This window comes from Perissodus microlepis, chromosome 9 (genome assembly GCF_051167445.1).
Source record: "Perissodus microlepis isolate ML-2025 ecotype Zambia chromosome 9, ASM5116744v1, whole genome shotgun sequence".
NCBI lineage: Eukaryota > Metazoa > Chordata > Actinopteri > Cichliformes > Cichlidae > Perissodus > Perissodus microlepis.
Genome location: NC_140469.1, coordinates 24,436,793 through 24,462,607, shown reverse-complemented (window position 1 = coordinate 24,462,607; position 25,815 = coordinate 24,436,793). Strand labels below are relative to the sequence as shown.

At 38.5% G+C, this 25,815-nt stretch overlaps 4 protein-coding genes across 9 annotated transcripts in view; 3 read left to right on the top strand and 1 right to left on the bottom strand.

Annotated features, from left to right (window-relative positions):
* Positions 1–1,648, top strand: part of LOC146380583 (collagen alpha-1(XV) chain-like) — a 60,365-nt gene extending 58,717 nt beyond the window's left edge. For both annotated transcript variants that reach the window (XM_084939777.1, XM_084939776.1), the window contains exon 44: positions 24–1,648. In XM_084939777.1, the coding sequence (XP_084795903.1) occupies positions 24–225 (202 nt within the window). In that variant the 3' untranslated portion in view covers positions 226–1,648. The remainder of the gene's footprint in view (positions 1–23) is intronic.
* A 1,334-nt stretch (positions 1,649–2,982) lies between these two features.
* On the top strand, positions 2,983–4,460 carry LOC146380582 (apolipoprotein D-like). The gene is made up of 5 exons (XM_084940379.1): positions 2,983–3,077; positions 3,160–3,264; positions 3,479–3,600; positions 3,750–3,838; positions 3,946–4,460. The coding sequence occupies exons 1-5, from the start codon at positions 3,063–3,065 to the stop codon at positions 4,185–4,187; spliced, it is 573 nt and encodes a 190-aa protein (XP_084796505.1). The 5' UTR covers positions 2,983–3,062; the 3' UTR covers positions 4,188–4,460.
* A 561-nt stretch (positions 4,461–5,021) lies between these two features.
* Positions 5,022–12,398, top strand: ggh (gamma-glutamyl hydrolase (conjugase, folylpolygammaglutamyl hydrolase)). The gene is made up of 9 exons (XM_084939775.1): positions 5,022–5,241; positions 5,441–5,549; positions 5,691–5,741; positions 6,462–6,546; positions 7,465–7,603; positions 7,993–8,096; positions 8,206–8,296; positions 8,396–8,530; positions 8,632–12,398. Exons 1-9 carry the CDS (start codon positions 5,106–5,108, stop codon positions 8,748–8,750), a joined length of 969 nt encoding a protein of 322 aa, XP_084795901.1. The 5' UTR covers positions 5,022–5,105; the 3' UTR covers positions 8,751–12,398.
* Positions 10,229–25,815, bottom strand: part of LOC146380578 (A-type potassium channel modulatory protein DPP6-like) — a 253,820-nt gene continuing 238,233 nt past the window's right edge. For all 5 annotated transcript variants that reach the window (XM_084939770.1, XM_084939771.1, XM_084939774.1 and 2 more), the window contains 12 exons: positions 23,624–23,671; positions 23,392–23,510; positions 20,568–20,639; positions 18,854–18,961; positions 17,797–17,866; positions 16,958–17,152; positions 16,522–16,576; positions 16,318–16,417; positions 15,554–15,612; positions 15,399–15,471; positions 15,246–15,319; positions 10,229–12,606 (listed from right to left, as the gene is read on the bottom strand). In XM_084939770.1, the coding sequence (XP_084795896.1) occupies positions 12,457–12,606; positions 15,246–15,319; positions 15,399–15,471; positions 15,554–15,612; positions 16,318–16,417; positions 16,522–16,576; positions 16,958–17,152; positions 17,797–17,866; positions 18,854–18,961; positions 20,568–20,639; positions 23,392–23,510; positions 23,624–23,671 (1,123 nt within the window). In that variant the 3' untranslated portion in view covers positions 10,229–12,456. The remainder of the gene's footprint in view (positions 12,607–15,245; positions 15,320–15,398; positions 15,472–15,553; positions 15,613–16,317; positions 16,418–16,521; positions 16,577–16,957; positions 17,153–17,796; positions 17,867–18,853; positions 18,962–20,567; positions 20,640–23,391; positions 23,511–23,623; positions 23,672–25,815) is intronic.

Here is a 25,815-nt window from a genome sequence, read left to right as displayed (position 1 = left end):
ATTTTCTGTTCTCTTTGTATTAGGCCTCAGAAGAGTGTTTGGCACGGCTCTACCAGTCAGGGGCTCCGCGCAACAGACAAGCACTGCGAGACATGGCGAGCAGACCATGTATCCGTCATGGGCCAGTCATCAAGCCTGACCTCAGGTCTGCTCATGGGTCAGGAGACTCGAAGCTGTTCCAACGAGTACATTGTCCTGTGCATTGAGACCCACAAAAACCCGTAAACCACCCTGTCCCTGAATACCACTCATGCAAGGAAACCCATCCGAGCCTCCACTGAAGTTAAAACCTCTGGAAAAAGATCTGAGCACCCCTCTTAGAAAAACGATGTCGCTTTCTGCACATCTTTGGTGCTACGTGTAGCATTTTGTGTTCTTTTTTTTTTTTTTTTTCCGACTCCACTTTCACACTTACAACATGAATGTTACTAATTCTGACACCTTTCCCTCTACTGGCATCACACAAAGTGTTTGAGGCAGTAACAAACTGCTGACATCAGCAAGGTATCTCCTGGGAAGGTAAGCTAATATTAGGTTGTTGCTACACTCTGGAGTTGAAACTAGTTTGTGAACTGCTTAGCAAAGAAATGAATAGAAATGACCCTTTGTGTTGTAAAGCAATCCAAAAGATTTCCAACTTGGCATATACAATACTGTAAAACCCAGGACAGATGCTAACATGGGCTGCTAATCTTTTTAGCATCCTTCGTACTTAATAGTCTAACATCTCAAATGCAATGTGCTAAGGATTTAGTCATGTTAAAAATGATACACGCAGCACCCAGAGTTTTTTTTTTTTTTTTCAAGAAAGGTGGCAACAAGACACATCTGTGTTATATTATGCGATCCATACATAAAGTAACACTCATGGGTTTTCCCCTCAGTTGTGCAGGCGTGTTGAGGATGAGAGAGGTCCTTTTTTTTGTAGTTCTTCAGGAGACTGGAAGTAAAGACTGAGGTTGGCTGCAGGAACCTGCACCTGCCCTGAAGCGTGGCAGTCCAAAGACTTTTCCAATGGAAGTGTAAAAGGCAACTTAGATATTTTTTCTATGTTTACAGGTTGTCTTGAAAGGTTTTAAACCAATTCAGGAAAAAAAAAGTTCTATTAAAACCAGAACTCTCCACAACCAACACGTCCCTCGGACAACCAGTGTTGCCACCAAAGTAACTTTTGATGCACTGTACTTCATTTTTGATATTTTCTAGTTCAACATTTTCATTCTTTAAAACGTGTTTGTCTTGTTGCTTTTTTTTTCATCTTATCAGCTCTTTCTCTTAAGGGTATTTAATTTAAATTCAATGATTTATTTATACTGTCACAGCACATAACAAGAAATCAGATGGTTAAATTTAAGAATGTAATTTATCATGTGTTGTTTGTCAAATGACTGTTTCTTCTAACTTTTTGCCTGTTTTCTTTCTTTTTTATTTTCATATGTTGTCTTTTCATTGTTTTAAAGAAGTTTGGAGAATTCTGGAGAACATTAGCGACATCAAAAATAATTTCCATCCAGTGTAAAAGTGCCATTAAAACAAATCATTCAGTTTTATGTTGGAAAGAAACCCTAGAAACTGTCTAAGTTCAAAAGTGAAAGCATGTGTTTTGTATAGATATTGATGCTTTATGTTGAATAAAGACTTTTCATAACTTGTGTTTCTTTCATTCTTGTTTTAGAAAAAAATAAATCCTGTGGTTATTTAATCTGCTTCAAGGTTTTGATTTTATAGCACAAAGACTTTGTGCATTGGTTCAGTTGTATCACTGCTGTCAACCTGCCAATTAAGAAAGATGTGTTGTTTGCTAATTCAAGTCAGTGCATGATGCTGTTAATACTAGAGCGTGACCAATATAGGATTAGACCATTTCTGATATTTGATTTTAGAAATCAGATATATTGAATTTATATTTTTAAGACACATGAAAGATAAGCAAATTTGAAAATTATTATGTGTAGTTATGTATTTATTGTTTACGATGTGTCCAGCTTTACTTGGATCCGTTGGATGAGGTGCTTGTGGCATTGCAAATGCTCTGTTTTACTTTGCTGAGTGCCTTGTGGTGGATAAACCATGCATCCTCAACAATCATAATATGACTGAAGGGTGTTTCTCTCATCTCTTCTCAACTTTCTTGCCTTTTTAATTTCCGTTTATTTATTTGATTTGTTATAGATGTTAACCGTCATATGTTGGCAAATAGCTAGCATCAATTCTAATATATTAACCTTCCTGATGTAAATCGCGCTTTATTATTGGCCATCTGGAAATATCATAACATGTATTTTAGTCATAAGAAATTGAAGTTTCCAGTCCTTTTCAAGGTAATATTTTAAAGTTGTCAACTCACACCTACCCCATTCTCAGACTGTTCACTGGGGAAAACCTTTAGTTAGCAAGACAAAGGGTTATAAGTATAATGACCGCTGCCTGCTGCCTATCACTGAGGGGAACTCAAGATGGAACAGAGTTCAGCCCCTGTCTATGGCACTGGTTCCAAAGTTCTCAGAAATGAATTGATATTAGCCTGACTATATCTAGGTGATCTCTGAGGATCTCTGTTCTGATCAGTTTGGAAACTGTGGTGGAGAGCAGGTGACTAGAAGTGCTATCCATCATGAGGTTTCCTACTAGCCTTTTCACCGCCTACTGAATGGAACATGGGGCACCTTTCAGGGCAGACTGATTCACTTTTTAACACAGCTAATTTGAAGTCATGATGGATGTTTTGCTTCTTGTATGATTATTGAATAAAATAATCTTGAGTTTAGAGTATGTTAATTTGCTGCAGTCCTACCACTCCATACCTTCAGTAGTAAAAGTTATGCTATAAGTACCTTTGCTGCACTGAATGTCATTCTGAGTTTGTGTTTGCAAAGCCTTTAATCTCCAGTGCAACACTATCTAAATATGGTTCTTCAAACAAAGGTTACAAAGATCTGGCACGGAAAGAAAAGCTAACCAAATAGCCAAACCCCTTTGCCTTCCCATAATAGAGCAGTAGTTGTGTGGTAACAGAGTTTGCTCTTAGTTTTACTTTGACAGCTTTTGCAAGTTTTTTGGACATGAAGGCATTCAAGGTGCTGTGACACTGTTACACTTTTATTTTTGTGTAAGTTTAGTGTAAGTGTGCTTAATCAGTTGCTTTAACTTTATTTAAAGGTTCTGTTTGCGCTTCTCCTGACTGCAGCAACAATTGACGGTCAGTCTTTTCATGTTGGCAAGTGCCCGAAGCCATCTGTTCAAGAAGACTTCAACGTTACAAAGGTATAATATTGAATTATTAGTGCTATTAATGACTACATTCTGCTGAACTTTGATTTCTAACCTTAAACTGTGTGCAGGGTGTTCAGCTCTATTAGGCCTTGCTTTATTTTATGTTTTAGGTTAATTGGAGGTAGTTGTTTTAATGAAGGAAAACACTGTTACTGGTGGACTCCGTGTGGTCATAAAATAAGAAGAAAATTTCTTCTGTCTTTAGTATATGGGTACCTGGTACGAAATTGAGAAGCTTCCAGCTGTGTTTGAAAGAGGAACATGTAACCAAGCTACATACAGTCTTCAGTCCGATGGAACAGTCAAAGTTCACAATGCGGAGCTCCTGTAAGGTTTCAGCTGTTCTTCTGCTTTGAAAAAATGATTATTTTTGGCCAAAAATGTGCCTATAACTATCTAGGTGAAACTACTACCCTACCCTGAAAAGGAATAAATATTGATTGGTGTCACCCCATGTGCTCTTGTCTAAATTACAGGTCTGATGGGACGATAAACTCGATTGAGGGAGTTGCCAAAGTTAAAGAACCATCTCAACCTGCTGTTCTAAGTGTCAACTTCTTTAAAGGTACTTTTTTGAACACAGCTTGTATATTTTAATGAAATAAAATATAAATACAAAGTACTTTCAATGGTACTTTTAAAAAAAAATATACAATCTGTGTCTATATCCAGCTGTTGCAGATGGTCCCTACTGGGTGCTGTCCACAGATTACCAGTCCTATTCTTTGGTGTACTCTTGTTCTGACTTCTTTGGAGTTTTTAACATTGACTTTGCCTGGATCCTGGCTCGCACTCGTACGCTGACTGAGGATGTCATCAAACAGTTACATGAGAAGCTGACTGCTGCGGGTGTCAATGTAAATCGCCTTGAAGTCTCCAACCAGACTGCTTGTGATGTTATGGTTATGACCTGACCTTACCTGACCTCTAAAAATTGAACTAAAAAACTACAAAGTGCTGATTACCTGTTTGAGCTGTAATAATAATAATAATAATAATGGATTGCATTTATATAGCGCTTTTTGGGGCCCTCAAAGCGCTTTACAATTCCACTATTCATTCACTCTCACATTCATACACTGGTGGAGGCAAGCTACAGTTGTAGCCACAGCTGCCCTGGGACTATGATATAAATGTGTTGATAAAATTACAGAATATGATAAATAAAATGCAAACACTTAATAGAAGCTAAGCTACTCTTCGATGCATGACTCTTTTTTTGCATTCTGGCGAAGTTTGTTCACTTTTTCCACCTTTTCAGTATTAGCTTATTGTGTAAAGGCGTTTAATTTGACTAAAAATAGAATGTCATCCATCTAACAGCATGAATACAACTTTAAATACTGTCAAAATGGGATGCAGTTAAATATGTTTATTCACTTAGATTTTTACTTTTATTTTATAGTGGCAAAATTATGACTGGCCAGAATGAATCCTATTTGCCGCTGAAGGCTGTCAGAGAAAGCAAAACAAAAGCACACACACACACACACACACACACACACACACACACACACACACACACACACACACATATGTGTGTGTGTGTGTGTGTGTATATATATATATGAAACATGTTTTTGGCGTAATTTAGTGCTTGAGCACTGGAGGAAGTAATCATTTATTTATTTATTCGGTAGGTTATTATTAACAGATCGTTCCAGGCGGGAGGGATGCTTTTATTTTGAAGAAGACAATCCGGTTTTTACGTAGCTGTATGCGTATAAAAAGTGGGCGGTACCGCTTTAAGTAGCTACCAATGACTGTGGTAGCTACGCGCGGCTCGCTGAGTAGTATCTGTCGAAGACTTTTTCTGGCATAAAAACTGTTTAATGGCATTTCTTTTACCCGAGAAGACCTTTTTCAAAACTAGAAACATGTGCTTGCTCTTGCTGTGCGTTTTTCTTTCGTGTTTGCCATTTTATTTATCAGCCCAGACTGATAGACAAAACGAAAAACCCATAATAGGTAAGTTAATGCGTTATTAAAACGATATTTACTACAACTGTTATCTAAGCTAACTTGCAGCTTTACACTTGGGAAGCATCGGGCGACAGTTACAGTAAACCTGCCGTAACACAGTAAACTTTTTGCTGTTTCTGTATCACTATGGAAAATGCCAGCATTATAACAAAAAGACATGTGCGCTGTGTTTTTGTTCCAACAGGTGTACTGGCACAGGACGTTTATTTACCCCAAACTAGCCAAACAGCTTACATAGCTGCCTCCTATGTGAAGTTCCTGGAGTCAGCAGGAGCTAGAGTTGTACCTGTCATGTGAGCTGTTATCATCTGCCGACATTACCTCTGCATGTTATTATCTGACTGCATACTTTGTCACACTTTTATAAGAGGAGATGTTGCGTAATGGTGTGTGTCTAACCCAGTGTGTTTGCATTGAACTTATTGCTTCTGCAGGATAAACCAGACACTGGAGGACTATAAGACACTGTTCAACTCAATCAATGGGTCAGTACATATACAGTTAGACAGTTGGAGCCCTGTTTGGTGGATTTAGGGCTTTTCACAAACAATAAAAGGTGTGATTGGATCTATACTGTAGGGAGGAATAACTACAGTGGGATAAAGATGCTGAGTCATTGCATGAAAATATGGGAAAGCCTTGTTCAAGCTAGGTTAAGAAGACAGGTTGTGATCAGTGAGCAGCAGTGTCCTGTGTTGATACATGGTTTATAGATGTTGGCACTAACAAAAAGACAACACGCTGAGCTGAGAACCAACCAACCATTTTCATGAGGAGTTTGGTGTAAGGGTACGATAGGGATAACGTCAATTGGAGGCAGGTGATCTGCTGTAGTGAGCCCTAAAGGGAAGAGCTGAAAGAAGAAGAGTTTACCATAAGTTGATGGTGATTAATTGCTAGGTATGTGAGTTATATATCAATAATTATAGATTAAATAAATATTATAGAAATAATGGTTTGTCAGCCCCTACATTTGTAAACAGACTTTCAGTCCTTATCCATTCATTTAGATAGATGCATTTTTAATACATTGTTGTTAGTATTACTAGTATTTTTTAATTGATCAGCACTGCCTGCATAATTGGTGCATCCACTTAAAAAAATCTCATTTAAAACCGCAACATATCAGATTTTATGGTATATTTATCTTATTTCATGTTTCTCATTTTCTTCTTTAATTTTGACTCAGTTTTCTTTGTTTACAGGATCCTTTACCCAGGCGGCGGTGTCAGCATAGTCTCATCTGGTTATGAAAGGGCTGCTAAAATCTTTTATGAGCTCGCTATTGAGGTAAAGGTTGAAAATACTTTTATCTGTTTAATGATGCTCATTATGATGTATATTAATAAGGGTGGATCTGACAGCTGGTTGTTGGTGTTGCTGCTATTGCATCATATTATGTTGTTTGGAAGACTAAAATAATGATGGCTGGAGCTAGGCGGTGTGCTGGTTTGTTCAACGCTAAACTGGTCAACTGACAAATACCTGCTCTGGATTTTAAATTGTAGTGTAAATATATTATTATAAGTTACGTAAATATTAAGATACTGTTTTTGCATCTGACTGAAAATCCGTAACGTGCAGTCCGTTAAGGATTAAGAACAGATTATTGTTTTGGCTGCATGGTTTTATTTTATTTTTATTTACACATGGTCATACAAAGACATTTAGGAATGAGCACTGCAAACGTACATGAAGACTTACTCAGGCAAGACACTATTAATAATAATAATAATTAAAAAAATATTATCATGACACACTGCTAGAATCTGCGCAGATTCTGCTTGAATCTAATGAACAGTTCCTTGGTGTGATGCCATTGCTTTGTAGCTCAGGATTGTAAATGCTAAATCATGGAAGTATGATGAAGTGACAAATCCCACATAAACTAATAAAATAAAGACTAAGCCAAAATCAAAAGTAAAGGTGAAAATATTTAAGTTAATTAACTAGTTACGTTTAAAAAGAAAAAAAAAAGCTTTGTGTTGGAAACACACCAATATCTGTATAGCCGATCTGTGAGAAAGCCTGAAATTTAACTTCTCCTACGTGCAGCCTTTTCACCCAAACTGCAGAGTTGCTACATCATAAAAATGTGATTGATCAGTCTCAGTGACAGCCCTGGATCAACACTGATTATCATGTTTTAGGGCAACACCAACACTGTCATTACAAAGTGTCATAACAAAGAGTGTGAATTCTTTTCAGGCAAACAAGCGTGGCGACTATTTTCCTGTGTGGGGTACTTGTCTCGGGTTTGAACAGCTGATGTATTTAACAAGCAAAAAGACAATATTGGCATATACCAATACGAGCGGCGCGGCATTGCCTCTGAACTTCACTAATGGTATGTTTTGTGTGACTAAACATTTTTCATTTTGCTTCTCACTTGTGAAATGGTAGTAACCTGTTTTTCTTGGGGTGTTTTTTGCAGCATTGCAGGTATAGTATAAACTGTGAAAGGAAGAGATTTATTTTCTTAACATGAATGAAACTAGATTTTAAAACAGTTTTTCAGTGAATAAATTAAATATTATAGGTGACTGAAATAGTAAAGACTTTAAAAATCCATCTTTGTGTTTTAAACTTGATCAGTTTTCATGTCAAGCCTGTACCAACCACACATTATCTGAGGATCATATCTTTAGATTAACTACCTTATACAGCTAATGAGAGAGTGCTTATTTGTTTGTAAAATTGCTGATTAATCATTAAGGTATGCTCCCTTCCCAAAAGCTGAAGACAGCAGGATGTTTAAAGGCTTCCCTGCTCAGCTCATGAAAGATCTAGCCTCTGAGCCACTGACAGTTAACTCTCACAAATGGAGCTTGGGAATGTTGGTATGTCATTCATTTCTATCGTCTGAGATTAGACTGAGTCAACAGCTTGATGAAAAGCGGCAGTTGCTTGAATGCAGTCTAACTAACCTGTCATGTCTATTGCTTTCAGACTTACAATACAAATGAGGAACTGAAGAAGTTTTACAAAGTTCTCTCTGTAAACACAGATGGAAATGTAGAGTTTGTGTCAACAGTGGAAGGTACTGAGTGTCTAATTCAGCATTATGTTACTAGGTTTTTAGCAAAATAGGACACTTTTTTTAAAATATATTTTTTCTTCTTTCTGTACCTCTTGGCAGCATATGACTATCCTATTTACGGGACACAGTGGCATCCAGAGAAAAATGCTTTTGAATGGACACGGCCTTCTATTCCCCATTCCCCGTCGGCAGTCAAGACCACCTTCTATATTGCCGAATTCTTTGTCAATGAGGGTAGGAAAGCATCATTTTTGCTTCCTTGTAGACTGGTCAGTAGCTGAAAATGCCAAGTGACTTGTGATGTGTAAATTTGGTATTGTTTTCTCTCGCCACAGCCAGGAAGAACTTTCACAAATTTGAAACTGAGGAGGGGGAGAGCAAAGCGCTGATATACAACTACAATCCTGTTTACACTGGGACTAAAAGTGCCTTTGAGCAAATATATTTCTTCTGATGAATTTTAGCAAAGTGCCACTCCTATTCAGCAGCTAATTCGCTGCTTCAATCATGACTTGAAAATATTTACACACAATTTAACTTGTTTGATTTTGTATTTGTGGTACTGTGGATCTGTGTAAACTACAGCTGAATTGAAATGGAAAGATTTATGCAGGCAACATAAATATTGGTATAGTGCAGGATTTAAATGGATGTTGTGCTTTGTGGATGTTGTAGCTTGGTTTACAGTTGTGTTGCTGTATTTTATTACACTGTCAGGCTCAGGGCTCAGTTCCCCTCAAAATAGTGAAGAGTTAGCTCATGAGTTGAGTTGAAAGTACTTAGATGTGATCTAATATGATAGCAACTGTAAATTATTTGACAGGTTAACCTAGCTTCTAGGTTGGAGCTGAAGTGCCTCAAGGACACGTTTTATTTAATGATCAGCAGGTGGCCAAAATAAATCAGATTTTCTTGTAAATTAGAACAAACAATAAAGCAGGACATGCTTTAGGGGGTGGCTAACTTCTGTTGAATACCTCCTCAATATATTAGTCTACTGTTTCCTCTGATTTTCAGGCACGCCAAGTCTGGTTCCCAAAAACCCAAGATGGCAAACTAACAAGCTCAAGCCTTCAAAATTATAGTCCACAAACCAATGAGCACTGTCCAGTGTTTATCCAGTCTGATGTCACTGGCCATTTCTGGGTGACCGTGCTTCTTCAGTTTCCAAAACAAAAAAGCACTTAAGCAGCACTAACAGATGGAAATGGTCCAAATTCTTGGGCTACCATTAAAGTATTATGTAAACTATGGGAGACCATGGCAGTATGCTAGTGACTAAAACAAGGTTTTTGCCGCAGCACCCTCTCTGACAGATTTCACAACCTGCGATGAACCAATTATGGATGCACTGAATGACTACTCAGTCATGTCTCCAGGTGTTTATGTCTGCAACAGAGCAAGTCTTAACCATCCAGATGTAATGTCTACTACCTCATGACTAACTTGAGAGCTACTGTTAGCATAATGTAAACACGTTAGTACAGGCAAAATATAGACTGAGGGTTAAGTTATTTTAAATAAAATAACTGTCAACTTCCCTCATTGGCAGAGATAAACTTCAGCCAGCAGAACAACTAAGATGACCCCATGCACAACAGCACAAAGGTCAGTCATTAACATACTGCTGCACAGTTTGGACTAGTCCCTACAAAAAATACCTGATCCTAATCTTAATGTCCCTTTGACAACTTAGCACTGCTGTTATTCTTTTGTGAAGTGTCCAAATGTTTGGGATAGTGCACATGAATGGTGCCAGTAAGAATCTGCAGAGGTCTAGGCTTGTTGCTGTTACATCATCACTCAACAAGAAGATTATGTTTTTCTGCACTTCTCAAGTTGCCATAAACCCTAATATAGCTTAAAAATCCACAAAAAGGTCACAAAAATTTTCACAAGATGCAACAATCAAAAAATAAAATAAAAACAAAGTCTGATAAAATATCAGTTTTTATTCTAACATTTACCTTCATGCCACAGTCTGCCATTAATGTCCTTCTATGCTTTGGATAACAAAGTTGAGCATCTGGGGAAAAAAGTCCTCAACAGCCATCAAGAAAATTTTTTGTTGTCATTGGCAACAAATAAAGTCCACTTTCAACTTAATTCAAGGACAGCAACAGGAGAACAGAAATGAATAGTCAAATGTAACTTCCAAAATGCTTTATGCACAAATAACACTCAGGTAATAGTTTTTTCTTTTCTTTCTTTTTTTTTTGTTTTATGTTTTTTAGAATAAAATGATATTTGAATAACATTTACACATCAAGCTGACGAGACTGGGATCTCAATCACAATACTACTGGAAATGTAACTTATGCAATCCAGTAAGGAACATTCAAGATGTCAAAAATTACCATGTTGACTCAGCTATCAGGGATAGTGCTGCAAATTACCTCATAACATGCACTGAAGCGTAACACAAGTGGCCATTCAAAAAACAAAACAATAAATAAATAAATAAATAAATAAAAGATGTTAAATTAAAATTGTGCCTCAAGGAGTCATTATTTTGGGTGATATGCCAAAATGATTTTTCTCTCTTATGTAAATGCATAATTTTTCAGGATACAGGGTCCCTTTGGCTTCTTATGACACTTGCTCAGTGTATTTGCTGATGTACACTTTTCACTTTCACTATTGCACTTTCCATCATTTTCTTCACCTACCATTCACATACTTATTATAAGCAACTGTGCATGCAGATTATGTACATTTTTAGCTTTGTCATGGTGTCAGTGGGTATATTTTCTGAAATGATTTGTCTGTTTAAAAAAGAAAAAGCCAATTTGCTGCAACTAGTTCAATTTCAAGCTGTAAGTAGAAAACAATTAATATTCACAAGGCATTAAGGGGAATACGCTTACTTTGAGTTTTATCTGAAGATTGATACTACTTACATAGCTGTTAAATATGAAACGACAGCTAGCTTAAGGTTCATGTAGCGTAAACATTTGAAGCAGAGAAATATGTACAGCTAGCCTGTTTCTATCAAAAAGGGTTCAAAATGAATATACTAACATCTCTGGTGACTCTAGGAAGTCCTTGCTCCTGGCCAGGATACAGTCCACACTGCCATAACCTACCATAGTGTACATCATAGATTAGCTAACAGGGGCTGACCCAGAAACAGGCAGGCTGCCCAGGATAGTGGTTTCCCAGAGTGCCCAGTCTTTTCGCTAGGCTTAGCTAAGTAGATCCTTGTAGCTTCATATTTAACAGTCAGAAGTGGTACCAATCTTGCCAACATGTTAAACTATTCCCTAAAAATCCACTCTAGAAATGCAACCTCACAGCTGGATGTTTTTTGACAAAGTAAGGCACAGTGACTAAAACAAGTTAATGCTTTTTTTTGTTTTTGTTTTCAACATTTGAATAACCGCGAGCGTCACAATAAAACTGTGTCAGATAAATAAAAGTATTTTTCTCTTTGAATAGTTTTCAAAAACAGGGAATTCTGTCAGCATCACTGAAATACGTAAAATGAAATTTACGAGATAAAACTAACATCAGGGCAAACATGAGTACCAAAAGAAAAACATGTTATAGCTGGATGAATGCTTGTGTGCTATTTTACATACTGTAAGAACAACAGACACAATCACAGTCCAACATGAAAAGTTCTTCACAACTTTAAAAATAGTAACATTTCCTGTATCCCCACTATTCCAGACACCCATTTATGACCAATGCCAGTTAGCGTTTTTCACCAGGGGTCTGATTTTCATTAATATACAAGCCCACAAGTTATGTGCTATAAAGTGTTCCTTCTCCTCACAGCTTTAAGTCTGTGTGAGAGCTGATGCTTTCTCTCCACTGCTTTTGAGGAGCTGGTCCTTCCCCTGTTGTGGAGAAGACTGCTTCCCGTCAGTATTTTCCCAGACTTCATATCAGGTCATCAGTCTTTACTGGCTCTCACGAGCCTTTTTGATTCCAACTTGGGGCAGGAGGGAAGGGAGTAAGAATGGGTGGAGGAGCAAATGTGTTGTCTGCTGGAAAAAGGCAGTCTCAGGTGCAGTGTGTGGACACGGGGAGGAAAACGATGGACCAAAGACAAATGAGAGTTGCATACTGTGGACACCAGGGACAGAATGGAGGGAGGTAGATGACCAGATGGGTTGGGAGGATCTGGGGCACAGGAGGGGCTCTATGAGGCCAGTCTAACCCTCGTCTTCAATCTCTTCCTCCAGAGCCTCCTCAAACACTCTTTCTGGTAGCCTGAAGCACTCCTCAAAGAAGTTCACCAAGGACTGACTGAGATGCTGCCTCGTTGCTTCACTGTGGATGAAGTGGCCCTCGTCTGGGTAGATCTTAAACACAAAGAATGAGGGAAGAACATCACTTGAATTCAGTGTTTAGTAATTCTTTTTTTTTTTTTTTTTATTTAACCAAAATTAATTACAAAATCATTTACTGAACTTCTAGGGCACTAGCATTCATGCTAGTCATGCTACTAATATGATTACTGAATGGTATATCTGAAGAAACTGGATACAAATGACATTTTTGGTCTTTAAAAATCTTTTTCTGATGCTGATGAAATACACTTCTGAAGTGTGCAGCAGGGTGGCACAGTGGTTAGCGCTGCTGCCTCACTCTGTGGAGTTTGTTCTTCGATTGCAAGGAGGCTACAAAGCTCTGTGTTTCGTGAGGTAAATTGGTCTTTCTGTCAATAGCGTCTAAATATAGTGTACACCTACAAAAAAACACAACAAAGTTTTTATCTCAGGTAGCTAAAATCAGTTTTCATGCTAACAGCTTTACTTTGTTTAGTTTCTCTGCTGGTTGGCAGCCATCTATCATTTTACATGGACTGTGGATCAGAACCTCACACAATCAATTGATTTCAGTTTTATTTATATACCGCCAAATCACAATATCAGTTGCCTCAAAGCACTTTTTATTATAAGGTATTGACCCTACAATAATACCATCCTGGCTAAGTGAAAACAACAGTTTACTCCAGGGGTGTCAAACACAAGGCCCAAAATCCAGCCCAATGGATGGCTTTGGAAAATGTGAAGGAGGGCATACATTTTGAACCTTTAATTGTATTTTAATAAGTTTAAGCGTTTTCCTGCATATAAAGACCTCCCCTACGACAATTTATACTATAGCAGAGTAATTAAGTAATAGATAATAACATTAATAACAACTCTTTCTTAATTATGTAGAAAAACTGAAAAATGTTATTGAAATTTCAGATTTTTTTACATTTAGGGATCTCAGGGATTAAATGTGTAGTTGAACTGTTATTACTAACAGACAAGGTAGTTTCTCTGGTCTGGCTCACTTACGATTAGATACCTGTTCAGCTGCATGTCAATGCAAATATCTAATAACATGACAGCAGTTCAGTACAGTTAGGCATGCAGACATGCTCCAAATAAGCAACGGAATAGGGAAGAAAGGTGATTTTAGTAACCTTTAATGTATTGTTGGTGCCAGTAAGACTGGTCCGATTATTTCAGAAACTGCTGCTTTACCAGGACCATTTCTATGGTTTAAAGAGACTAGTTGGAAAAGTGAGTGGTAGTTCTCTGAGTGAAAATGCCTTGTTGATGTTAGAGGAGAATTGCCAATCCACTTTAAGCTGATAGGAAGGCAATAGTAACTCAATTAACCATTTGATTATAACCAAGGTATACAGAAAAGGATCTCTTAATGTGCAACACGTCCAACCTAGAGCAGCTAAAGACCACACCAAGTGTTCAGAGCATGAAGGTTTCAGTTTTCCTGTTGCAACACTGGGATGGCATATACAGGGTGTTATCAAAAGAATAATCTGGTTATAAAAGGCTATACCTTTTAAAGTAATGTACATAGAAGCTTGGTTTAAATTTTTAAATACATGGCTGAACATAAAGTTTTACATACAAAACTTACAATGTTCACAAGTGCTCAATATGTCGCCCTCCACACGCATGGCAAATGTCCATATGATAGTTAAACTTGTCCCAAATTTTTGGGAGCATGTTTGGACTCACTGTAACCACTGCTACCTACCAGCAACTATGTGAAACTCGTGAATCCCCTCTTTCTAACAGTACGTGTTTCGCTTGTTACTGGTGTAGAGCTGCAGAATTAAAGCACTTTGAAATTGGATGACTCTTGTTTGATATACCCTGTAAAATATAAAAGCATGGATCCTCTCTTGTATCCATGGTTCAGGTTGTTGCAGTTGTGTAATGGTATGGAGGATATTTTCTTGTCACACTTTGAGCTCCTTAGTACCCACTGAGCATTGTTTAAATGCCATAGCCTACCTTTGTGATCACAGTGTACCCATCTCCTAATAGCTGCCTAATAGCAGCCGATTAACACGTCATTTCGCTCAAATCATGTCAAACTGGTTTCTTGAACACAACAGAAAGTTCGCTGTACTCAAATGAGTGAATTTGGGATGCGGTGAAATGGGATATTCACATCACTGATGTGCAGCCACCAAATCTGCAGCAACTGTGTGATGCTGTCATGTCAATATGGACCAAAATCTCTGAGGAATGTTTTCAGCTCATCTTTGAATCTGTACCAGAAGAATTAAGATAGTTCTGAAGACAAAAGAGGTTCCAACCTGGTATTAGCAAAGCTTATAAACTATCTAGTAAGTGTATATTATCAGAGCTCAAAGTGTTTTTCAACCGACAGTAACTAAGTGATAGTGTTTATTTGAACCCATCATAAACTAGTAGAGACCTAATATTAATACTGTGCTCACTAATGTGTCTGTTGGTCAGTAATGAGCTTTGATGAACATTCGCCAGCAGAGCATTGTGTTATAAAGGGATTAGTCCTGGTGTTAATGCAGGATGCCCAAGGAGGTCTTATAATCTCATTATGTGTGAGGCAGACATTGTGAAGGGCTAATCCTCTGCCTGCTGCAAGACCACCACTGAGATCACAAAGCTCCCAGAGGTTGGACTGAACAGGGAAAAGAAAGACTGCATACCTGTAGGGTGTAGTTGGCCTTTTCACTGATGAGCTGGGCAATGAATTTCGCTGTATGTTGAAAGTGGACTTTTTCTAAAGAAACCAAATGAGACAGATTATTGTTTATCTTTTACATATTTAGTTATGAAGATGATTATAATTCCTGACCTACCGTCAGCTGTAGGATGGATAATCAGAAACTTCTTATCCATAAACTGAGACGCTCTGTGGGCTAAATTTGCCATCTAAAAACCACATTTCAGCAGATTATTTTGATAATTATTAAAACTGGAAAGAAAATGAAAAAAAAAAGTAATAAAATCTTACTGTGTATGCTCTTGTGTCAGGTTTGGGCAGTCCAAGGTATCTCTCAGAAAATGCAGAAGCTAGAGGGGGAAATAGGCTTTGGTTAACTTTTATTTGCTTTGTTGTTAAGATCAAATCAAATCTTCCATTAATCACTCTTTGTTTGAGGGTGGTTTTTTATCCCCACGTCTAAATATATTCAGCCATCTACATATTCCTTAGTTTTGAGGCTGTTACAAGAGTCTTCATTTATTCCGCAATTCCAGTGTCATGGCACGTCTCTCACCGCCTCTGGCAGAGCGAGAGAAATCAAATAGATGGGAAATCAGTCACACCGCAACGCCCAGCTCCTCCTTAATTTGCACTTTCCTGACTCGGTGCGCCTCCAGCTACAACAGCACCGCGTCTCGTTCCTTGTTCCCTGCGTCTCTCGTACTGTCACTCCCTCGGTGCACAGCACTTCTGCATTTCACACATTGTATTCCTCGGGTAGCCGAGGTGAGGCTGGTGTTGTTAACTTCGTCTGGCGCTGATGTGATTGAGTTCTAGGTTTGTCTGCACCATCATACTCATGTGTGCCTACTTGCGTGACGCAGTTCCTGAAAAGATATCCCCGCTGTGGGGTTAAAGGTGCTAGATTTGCAATCTGTCTTCCCTTTTCCTCTGAATATTCTGTCAGTGCTGCCTGAGCCTGACTGATTATGCAGGGTTACTGCATTTGTTTAGTACACGTAGCGGAGTGGGGATTTTTCAAATGCAAAAAGCTGCAAACAAACACAGCTTACCATACAATTCAAAATCTGTGATGGGTGAGAGGACAGCGCCGCATTTTACAGGAGATTCCTCACCGCTGACCAACAGGCTGGTCACATAGCCTCCATACACCTGAAGTACAACAACTGCATGTTAACACAGAGATACTCGAGTGTAGAATGGACTATTTTGGTCAATCTTTGGACCCAGAATGCACATACTGACACTATTCTTACCTTTCCAAATGCTCCGACTCTGTTTTTGTCAACATAGGGCTCCTTTAGAATAAAACTGTCAAAGATAAACATTGGTTCAGTTTGACTTTTAGAAAAACTGTCTCACAGTAGCAGCTGTAGCTCTAACCTACAAGATGTTTTAGCAGCTGTTTGCAATAAACGATCCATTATATTATATTAAATTCACAGTGTTTGTTTAACACTTGCGCATTAAATGCACGTTTTCAGTTCTGCCAGACCAGCTGCTATCAGTGTGTGTGCAAAATATATTTTCACAGTAGTAACTAATGAAGAATTTACAGATGATAATGTAAATTTATTTGTGTGTGTGTGCGCGTGTGAATAAATGTGGCTTTAAGATCTGGCAGATGACTTCTGCAAATTACACAGTTTAATGTGTTTTCCTCAATAAAGCAGCACGACTTTATCCACATACTTAAGTGCATCCTTCTGATCCTGCTCCTCAAACACGCCCAGTTTCTTCTGGATCCGATGCAGCAGGTTGGTGCCCTGGAAGCCGCTGCCTTGCCCGTCACAACGCAGCACAATGGCGCCAAAGCTGCTCACCAGCACCGTGGCCCAATCCAAGTGAAACTGCTCTGACACCATCTGGTCACCAGGTGTCCCATCGCTGCACCACAAGCAGAGCAGTGAAGTGAAATCGAGGCTACCACAAGTGATGCGATCCTTATTTCAGTCCTAACTTTGTGTCCATGTGGAAATAAAGTGCATAACCTTATGTCCCAATTTTCTGCAGGCTATTTTTAAATTAAACATTTGAGCTATACAGCGCAAGAAAAGCAACAGCAGATGAACAGAAAACAGAGAAAAATGGGGACATGGAATAGAAAAACTTACTCAAAATCAACGGCATGCCTGCTAAATGGTGTAAGAGATTCAACTGCAAGTTATGACTGTGATGAAGAGGTGAAATAATTCCTAATGATTAAAACTTCTAATAAAAATTTTTTTTACAGGTATGAATGACGATACAATAAATTATAGTAGTGTGTTGTTCTTTTTTCTAAAACGGTGAGAAACCTAGATCTGACCTGGCGAATAAAATATAGTTCAAGGCTGGAAGAAAGGAACGCCCATGAAAAAATGGTGGAGAGGAGGTTCAGTTCGTCACAGTGTAATTATTATCCAGCAGGTGTCAGGGACAAAGAAATTTATCTGCTTGGCATGTTTGCATTGATATGGACGGATATGTCCTCATATAACTTGGAGTGGAGACTGAATTGCTAATAGACACACACTTTTGTTGATACATACACAAGCAGGAGCAGAGGGTAGTGTGACGTTTCAACAAAGCCAGCTGGTTTCAGGATCTGCATCGACAAGGCTGCAATGTCAAGTCAAACAACTGTTACACAAAAGCAACTAAGGCCTCTTTCACAAACACAAAACATAACCCCTGGTTCTGTGCACTAAACTTTCTAGCTGTTAGTGCCACAGTTTTGGATTGCTAAATTAAGTCAAATTGTATGGATGTCTATGAGAAAATGCCTTAATTTATTATCTTTTCGGAGGTAATAGACTTCATGGCTTCAGTTGCTAGTAACAACCCATTTTATATGCTTAAGAACCACAGATAGCATAACTTATGGACACAGCTACTGTGACATCACCTGTTGACTTCTGAAGGCCAGTTTTAAAGCCTTTAGATGAGCATTTTCATGGCTTGCTGAAAAATTGATGTGACAGGTCTGGCTCTCAAACCGCTTGCTCATTTGACAAGAACTTGTGAATAACAATGAAGAGGAAAATGCCACAGAAATTCCTTTTTGAAACATGATATGGTCGAGATTTACGAAAAAAGTGTGACCGAAAATGAGAGACTAAAACCACATACATACAAGAAACTGTTCATAGAGGGCAAGTCCAAGGCTATTTTCCCATTCACTTCTATATGAATATTTCCCTAGAGTTATTATTTTCCCATTTAGAGTGAGCCTTGCACTGGATTAGGGCACAGTGCCAGAAAGCTTTGGGTCCAGATTTTAATCTGGGCCCAAAGTTTTCATGGGGTGTTAAACAAATATTAAAGCAGGGTTTTAGAGCTCACGTCGCCATATGAGCATTCAGTGTCATCTGGTTCTCAGGCAGACCTGCCCCTTATTCCTCACATCTGGCTTCAAAACATGAAGACAGCCATCATGATGGCTATGTCCATCTTTTACATACAGTCTACAAATAAAATATATTTCAAACTTTATGGTTTTTTTTTTTTTTAAATCAGGAATCAGTTAATTGTTTTGATTGTCAAACATCATTAGCATTAAGTTCCTAATAATATGCCATTATACAGTAATGGTGGTCTGATACATACTATAGTCGTCCATGTTGATCTCCTTGTACTCCACTATGGGCATCTGCATGGACTCCAAGGTCAGCCTCACTTTCTCATTGCTCTCCAGTTTATAGACTTCTACAATACCTGAAGAGAGTATGTGAGATAACAGTTTACAGTATTTTTGTCAGGCAGCTCATGTTTCAAATGACTGATTTGTTACAGGAGCAGAATACAGAGTAATCTCCTTTCAGATGTGCTACATGAAAAATTTAGAGGCGATAAGAAAAAGCTCCCCCCCCCCCCCCCCCCCCCCCCCCCCCATGAAACCTAAACATAGATGTCGTAGAGGAGATGTAAAAGCAGGCACCAAATCAGACGGCCAAATTGGAAGGGTATGAGATGAGGAGACTTCATACACTAATTCTAATGTGATCTTGTCTCTACCATTGCTTACAGCAGGACATTAGAAAGACCTACAGGTCACTTAGAAAGACATGCCTTTAAATGCAGCATACTGAGTGGCAGGAAAAAAATGGATTGCACTTACAAAAATGCTGTTGTGAAGGTGAATACATCGAATAATATATGGTAATGAAATTTACAGAGTTGTTTTTTAACATATTCAGGACGGGGAGATCTCATTACTTAAAGATGATAAAGACTGGCACACACATACACACTGTAGTGATCAAATAACAGTATGCTGATAGTGCTGTTGGGCAGGTTATAATCTAATGAGGACATCCATTGTGAGGAGTAATGTCATTACGTCTGTCATGCCACACTTGGCCTGTAGACAAACAGTGACTCAGTGCAAAGGTGATCACTTTGCACTACACTGCAAACACTTCTGCCCCCTTTTGACAAGGTCAGGTTAAATATAGCAAATATGGTAATGTAGAGAAGGTCATTTCTAATGTGTTTCATTCCATTCAGGCTTGTAAATATTCATTTGTGTCAAAAGGTAGCTTCCAGGGCTGAAAGAGGAAGCAGGAGTGCCAAAACTGGAGTTCTTTATAAGGCCACTAGGGGCTAGCCCCTAAGGTGAGTCAAAAATCTGTTCAAATTCCAATTCAGGCAAAAAATTATAGCTTGTGTACAGCTAATTTCCTCCTACAAAAGTAAATACAATTCTTCTTTAAAAATAAATAAGTAGATTTTTAGTTTAAAACTTACACATTTAAACTTTATATTTTTATATTTTATATTTTTTATATTTTAGAATGTGGATACAGACAGGTAGCAAGGGCAACATTGTTGTGAAGTTTGAAGATCATCCATAAAAAACTGTGGGTAATAAAAAGCTTTTACAGATTTTTCCCATTTGATGTGACCCTGATTTCACCAAAATTAACTTAGCTACTAAATCTCTGCTAATTTAAATCACTCATCTGAACCTCTTGAGCACAGGTTGCTTTGGTGCCATTTAGACTATTTTTAATGTAACCATTTCTTATAAAGTGGTGTGCTGGTTGGCATATGTTCTTCACTCACACTGCACTTGTGACTCTAAAATAAAAACTCCATGGCAGTGAAAATGCCAAAGAAAAAAAAATGGCCATAATATTTGTTAGATAATTCCATTAAATTACTCCAAAAGGTATCAATAGAAACACAGAAAATGATGAAATCCACTCTAATGACTCGTGTCTTAGCAGATACTGACACTTACAGTTGGTTTGAGGGGGAAAGCCAGAAGAGGAAATACACTTTTTGACATGGAGACCTGCTGCTTGGTTGAAATACTCACTTTCTCTGTCTTGTGTCTCACTTTCTGTGTCTCTCTGTGTCTTGTAAACAGCCACAAATGGGATGTCCGGCCCTAAAAAGAAGATCAGAGCTCAAATACTATGTATCTTTATATTTGACCATGACATGTGGACACTCTGACTTACTATGGACTGTTTAAAAAAAAGAATTTCTTTTTAAATCACCATAATATTAATGCATAGGTTGCTGTATTTACTATTTGTTTATAGCAAGGGAAAAGTGTATGTTTCCTAACAAATGCACACTGATGCCACAGTGTCCTTCAGTGAATGCACAAAAAGAAAAAAACAAAACAAAACCCTGAAAGATACCAGATCATTTGTCTGACAGACAAAGAAGCACATCTTTGCTTATTCAGTTTATGTAATGCAATAGCTCTAATAGCTTTTCCATATCTAGGCCACAAACAGAGGCAAAGCCCTAAAACCTCAGACTGCAGGGAGGAGGGGCAGCAAATGAAGTGATTGATGCACTTAGCAAATTGAGAATAAAATAGAGGAACACTGTAGTTGTATTTGTCGAAGAGCAAACCGGCCACTCTCTCCCTGGCTCCTTTTTCTCTCCCTTGCACTCCTTTTCCTCGTGATTATGATATTATAATCTCATCACATGAGATCACAGGCAGGCTGTGAAGGAAAGAACTGCACTACAAATACATGAGGTACAAGATTATTGACTGTCAGAGACTGTCAGAGACAAAGGAGACAAAGGAGACAAAGGGTGTGATTGCATTTTGGTCAGTTCAAGTCTGATCTTAGATCAGTGGTGATCAGTTAGCATGTATTGACACTGAAGTGTTACATCAGTGATTAAATATTGAGGCTACAGGCTTCAAGTCAGACTGAGACACAGTTTCTGCTGCGGCATGACAACAGTGCTGTGACATTTTGATATTTCTCTGATCACCAGGAGAAGATTGTCTCTTCTTTTGATATTGAATAAATGGATCAAAGGTAGGAGAAGTGCAATGATATGGGATCTCTTTTTTTATTGGTGAAAGAAGCTTTTTAAAGTCATCCGAGCACCGGCTCTGTTTTTGCCACAGTGCTGTCACTTTCAGTGAACTACCTACCAGCAACACAACAGAAATATGAAATCATTTTAGCAACAACATCTCACCAAAAGAAAATTGGTAGAAACATTTTTACCACAGTGTAATTTCTAAGTACTGTACTGTATGTTTTATATATACTTCACCTCATTTCAAAGACTTTGCTACAGTTGCTCACATTTACATACAAAACATATGATTAGTATATAAAATATCATTACAGGTTTTAATATCGTACACGCACTGTATACATGTTATTGTACATCAATGAGAAAGAGGAAGTAATACAAGAGCACTATTGCACAACTCCCCCCAAAGGGCAAGGGCTATACTAAAACGCTGATATTTTATACTGATGTCATTAATTTTCAATAATGACATCTCCATCGTGACATCATCGTTTTCATAGATCATTTGTGTGGTCCAGTACTGTTAACATGGAAATCTAGTGTGATATATTAATCCTTTGTGTGTCATGGTGAAGTCATACACTGCTGTACTGAAAAAAATATTTTAAAGAGCTCAAAGAAAGTGCTTATGTCCCACAATGATTTGAAGTTTGGAGATGATCCAGTGGAAACTAAAGCTTTTTCCTAATCTGTGTGACTGTGACCTTTGACCTATTAGCATTATATACTAAAATTGTGTGTTTTATTGTCTTTACACATATGACTGGAGCAGAATTGGCTGAAATATTTGGCTTCTATAAGCTGTAAAAACATACATAAACACATGAAATTATATTTTTATATAATGTATATTATATATATTATAATTTTGTATGTCATGTAACGTTATAGGCCATCGAATTGAAAAAAAAAAAAAAAATGCCCGTACAGCTTTCTCCAGGCCCTTTCATATGATATATTACTTGATTTATCATATTCCAAAAACTGATCTTGGAGATTTTTCACATTTGGTGTGACCCTGATTTTAACATCTGTCTGATGATTTAGCTTCAACATCAGACAGATGTTGAAGCTTAATAAAAGCATTACTTGAATGTGCATTCAAGTACACCAAGCTACAGATTACTGAGAGAAACCACTTTGAACCAACAGACACACCTATAGCAATGACTACAAAAGCGATCCCTTTTATGTGATTAAATTATTACAGTAAGTCAAAGGACACATACATGACTAGCAGTGTTGGATGTGTATTCTCTTAAGTGTAGCTAATTTATTATCATATAAACTTCAAACCAAACAAAATTTTAAAGCTTAACATTATGACACAATATGACATTTTATCCAATTGTGTACCCTCTGGCTTATGCTTATCATGTGTAATACAACAGGATATTATGTGGTTGCATTTTAACAGCCTGCACTTCTCTTTCGACTTCTTCTTTCTAAAGCTTTTTAGTGTTTTGAGGCTTTTAAATATTCATTTATTTTAAAGGCTAATTTAACATCTGGCCAGGGGTCAACAGTTGAAAAATTACCCAGTGGTAATATAGTAAACCCACCAGTACACTTGTAGTAATGTTGATTAATGTGTATTGTCCCTGAAGGTATAAACAAATAAGAAATGCAAACTGGAGGATTGGCCATTTATATGATGGCTGATTTATCATCACAGAATTGCATTGTCTCTTTGCACATGGCACACTGTGATGTAATAAAAATAGCAATGCCCATTTTAAAAGTTTGCACTCATGCACTTTGTAACTTCATTGTTAAAAGAGAGTCCTGTGTGACATATTTAAGTGGATAAGCTAAACAGAGGCTGAATTCAAACATGCTACTACCTTGGCAGTTGAGCAGGAAGTAGCTCATGTTGAGGCTGAAGGAGCCACTGATATATCCACAGCTGTTGGACAAGGCGCAGGTCAGACAGCGACGGTTGAATGAACCAAATGTGTCCGCACTATGGAAATAAATATGAGTGTTTGTTTTTAACATTGAAACTAAAAAACACTTTTTCCCAACTATCAAAGCCACTAGTTTGTCAAGTGCAGTCTAAGTTCGAACAGCTATTACCTGTACAGATGCCTTCGCTTTGGACCATCTTCAGTGCTCAAGAAGTATCTGTGTAAACATATAAAAAACACAAAAATGGAATGACAGTCATGTATAATTGTTATTTTTGGTCTACTCTGTGACTTTAGCAGAGCTGTGTTCCCCAGTCAGCTTAGGGACTACCCTAGTAATACCCCAACCCCCTTGAGCGACAGTTGGAAGACATCGCGGAACGGATCACTGCAGTTGTGAGGTCTCAGAATCAAAAGAATGACAACACCATGGAACAGAAGTTTGATACCATCATGGGGAGGCTCGCGACTCTCCAACGGGAGATCGAGAGACCAGTGTCAGAGTGTTAGGGCAGCCTCAAAATTCTCCTGGGCTGCTCGCATGGAAATTTACAAAATCAACATCAACATTGCGGACCCCCATCACGGCGCCAGCTGCAGGCCCAAGGCTGGAGCCGAACAATCACTCCCTGATAACGACTGTGTTACGGCTATTCTTCCCGTCCCATGCAAGGTCACCTGGATTGGCTGGAGGACTGTTTTCTTAGCCTGATAGGCCGAAGGACACTGTCTCAGCTGAACTATGGACACGCACACACATACACTTACACTGATAAGCACTCACTCATCCCCCCTCCCTTTCCTACGCCTTCGACGCTTGTTGCCCCCTGGGAACACGAGGCGGGTCCGGGCCCGTGCTGTCGAAGAGATGACGGCGCCGTCGCAGGATGGCTGCTGTGTTGCCTGGGGTTACTCCTCATCCCCTACCCATCCCTGTGGCTTGTCATGTCTTCCATAATGTTGTGCTGTGGACATTTACGTGCTTTTTTGTGCAGAGGAGTTTTTTTTGTTTCCTGTTCTCGTGCTGTCCTACCATGGAAGCACAGCATGAGTGGAGGTCTCTTTTTTTCCTCTTGTACCTTCCCGTTGTTGTGTACATTTCACTGTTTTTCTTGTAACGCTACCGATCTCCGACTTGTAATCCCATGTGATGTTTGTGTTATGTGTGTAAGGTCGGGGGGGGTTACCATCTCGCTACAGGGCAACCTGCTTGTGACAAATAAAGCTGTCATTCATTCATTCATTCATTCAACTAGAAAAGATGTTTTATAAAAGAACCCAGAACAGAAATGGGACAAATCTTACCCCCATTTGGCTGGGATTTTTTCAAATCCCTGCAACTCTCAGGGAAAAAGAGGAACTGTGTGTCTATATATGTTTGGATGAGGGTATAAATATGTGAAGTCATGCTAGTCAGATCACAGTGGGAGTGTAATTATCAGGGAGTGATGGGAATGAGTCACACTCCTCATGGGTGCAATGGAGACTCGAGGCGGTTTTTATGTTTGTGCATTCAGGGCAGTTTGTTGTGTGGAATTGTTTGAGGTGGCACAGTAGAGCATCTATTTCCCAATATTTCAGTCCTAAAGACCATATCCAGTATATACCTATAATAAAAATGAAGAATAATTTTATTGTCAAACCACTGAAACGATGGGCTTGCCTCTGTCCATGGTGCTGAATTTCTACACTTGTTTATCTGTTTATCATTTATGACCACATAAGACTCTTCAAGCGTACCTTGCAAGTTATGGGTTGGGCACCCTTTTGCCTTCAATCCCGTCTTAATTCTTAATGACATAGATTCATCAGGGTGCTGGAAAAGTTCTTAGAGATTTTGGTCCATATTGACATGATAGCGTCACACAGTTGCTGCAGATTTGTCTGCAGATGCCACAGTGCAAATCTCCTGTTCTCTCACATCACAAAGGTGATACCTGGATCCAGATCTGGTGACCGTGAATTCCATTTGGGTTTTCCAATCTTCTGTTGCCCAATTTTGGTGTGAATTGTAACCTCAGTTTATTCTAAGCTTACTGGAGTGGCACTCAGTGTGGTCCTCTGCTGCTGTACCCCATCAAGGTTCAATGTGTTGTGCATTCAGAGATCCTCTTCTGCATATCTTGGTTGTGGTGAGTTGTTACTTGAGTTACTGTTGACTTCCTATCAGCTCAAAGCACTCTTGGAATTCTACCCTGACCACTGGCATCAACGAGGCATTTTCACCCAGGGAGCTATTGTTAACTGGATATTTTTCATTTTTTTGACCATTCTCTGTAAACCCAAAGAAATGCAGATGAAGAGAGTATGGGTAAATATCAACAGATCAGCCTGCCTGGCACCAACAACCACGCCATAGTC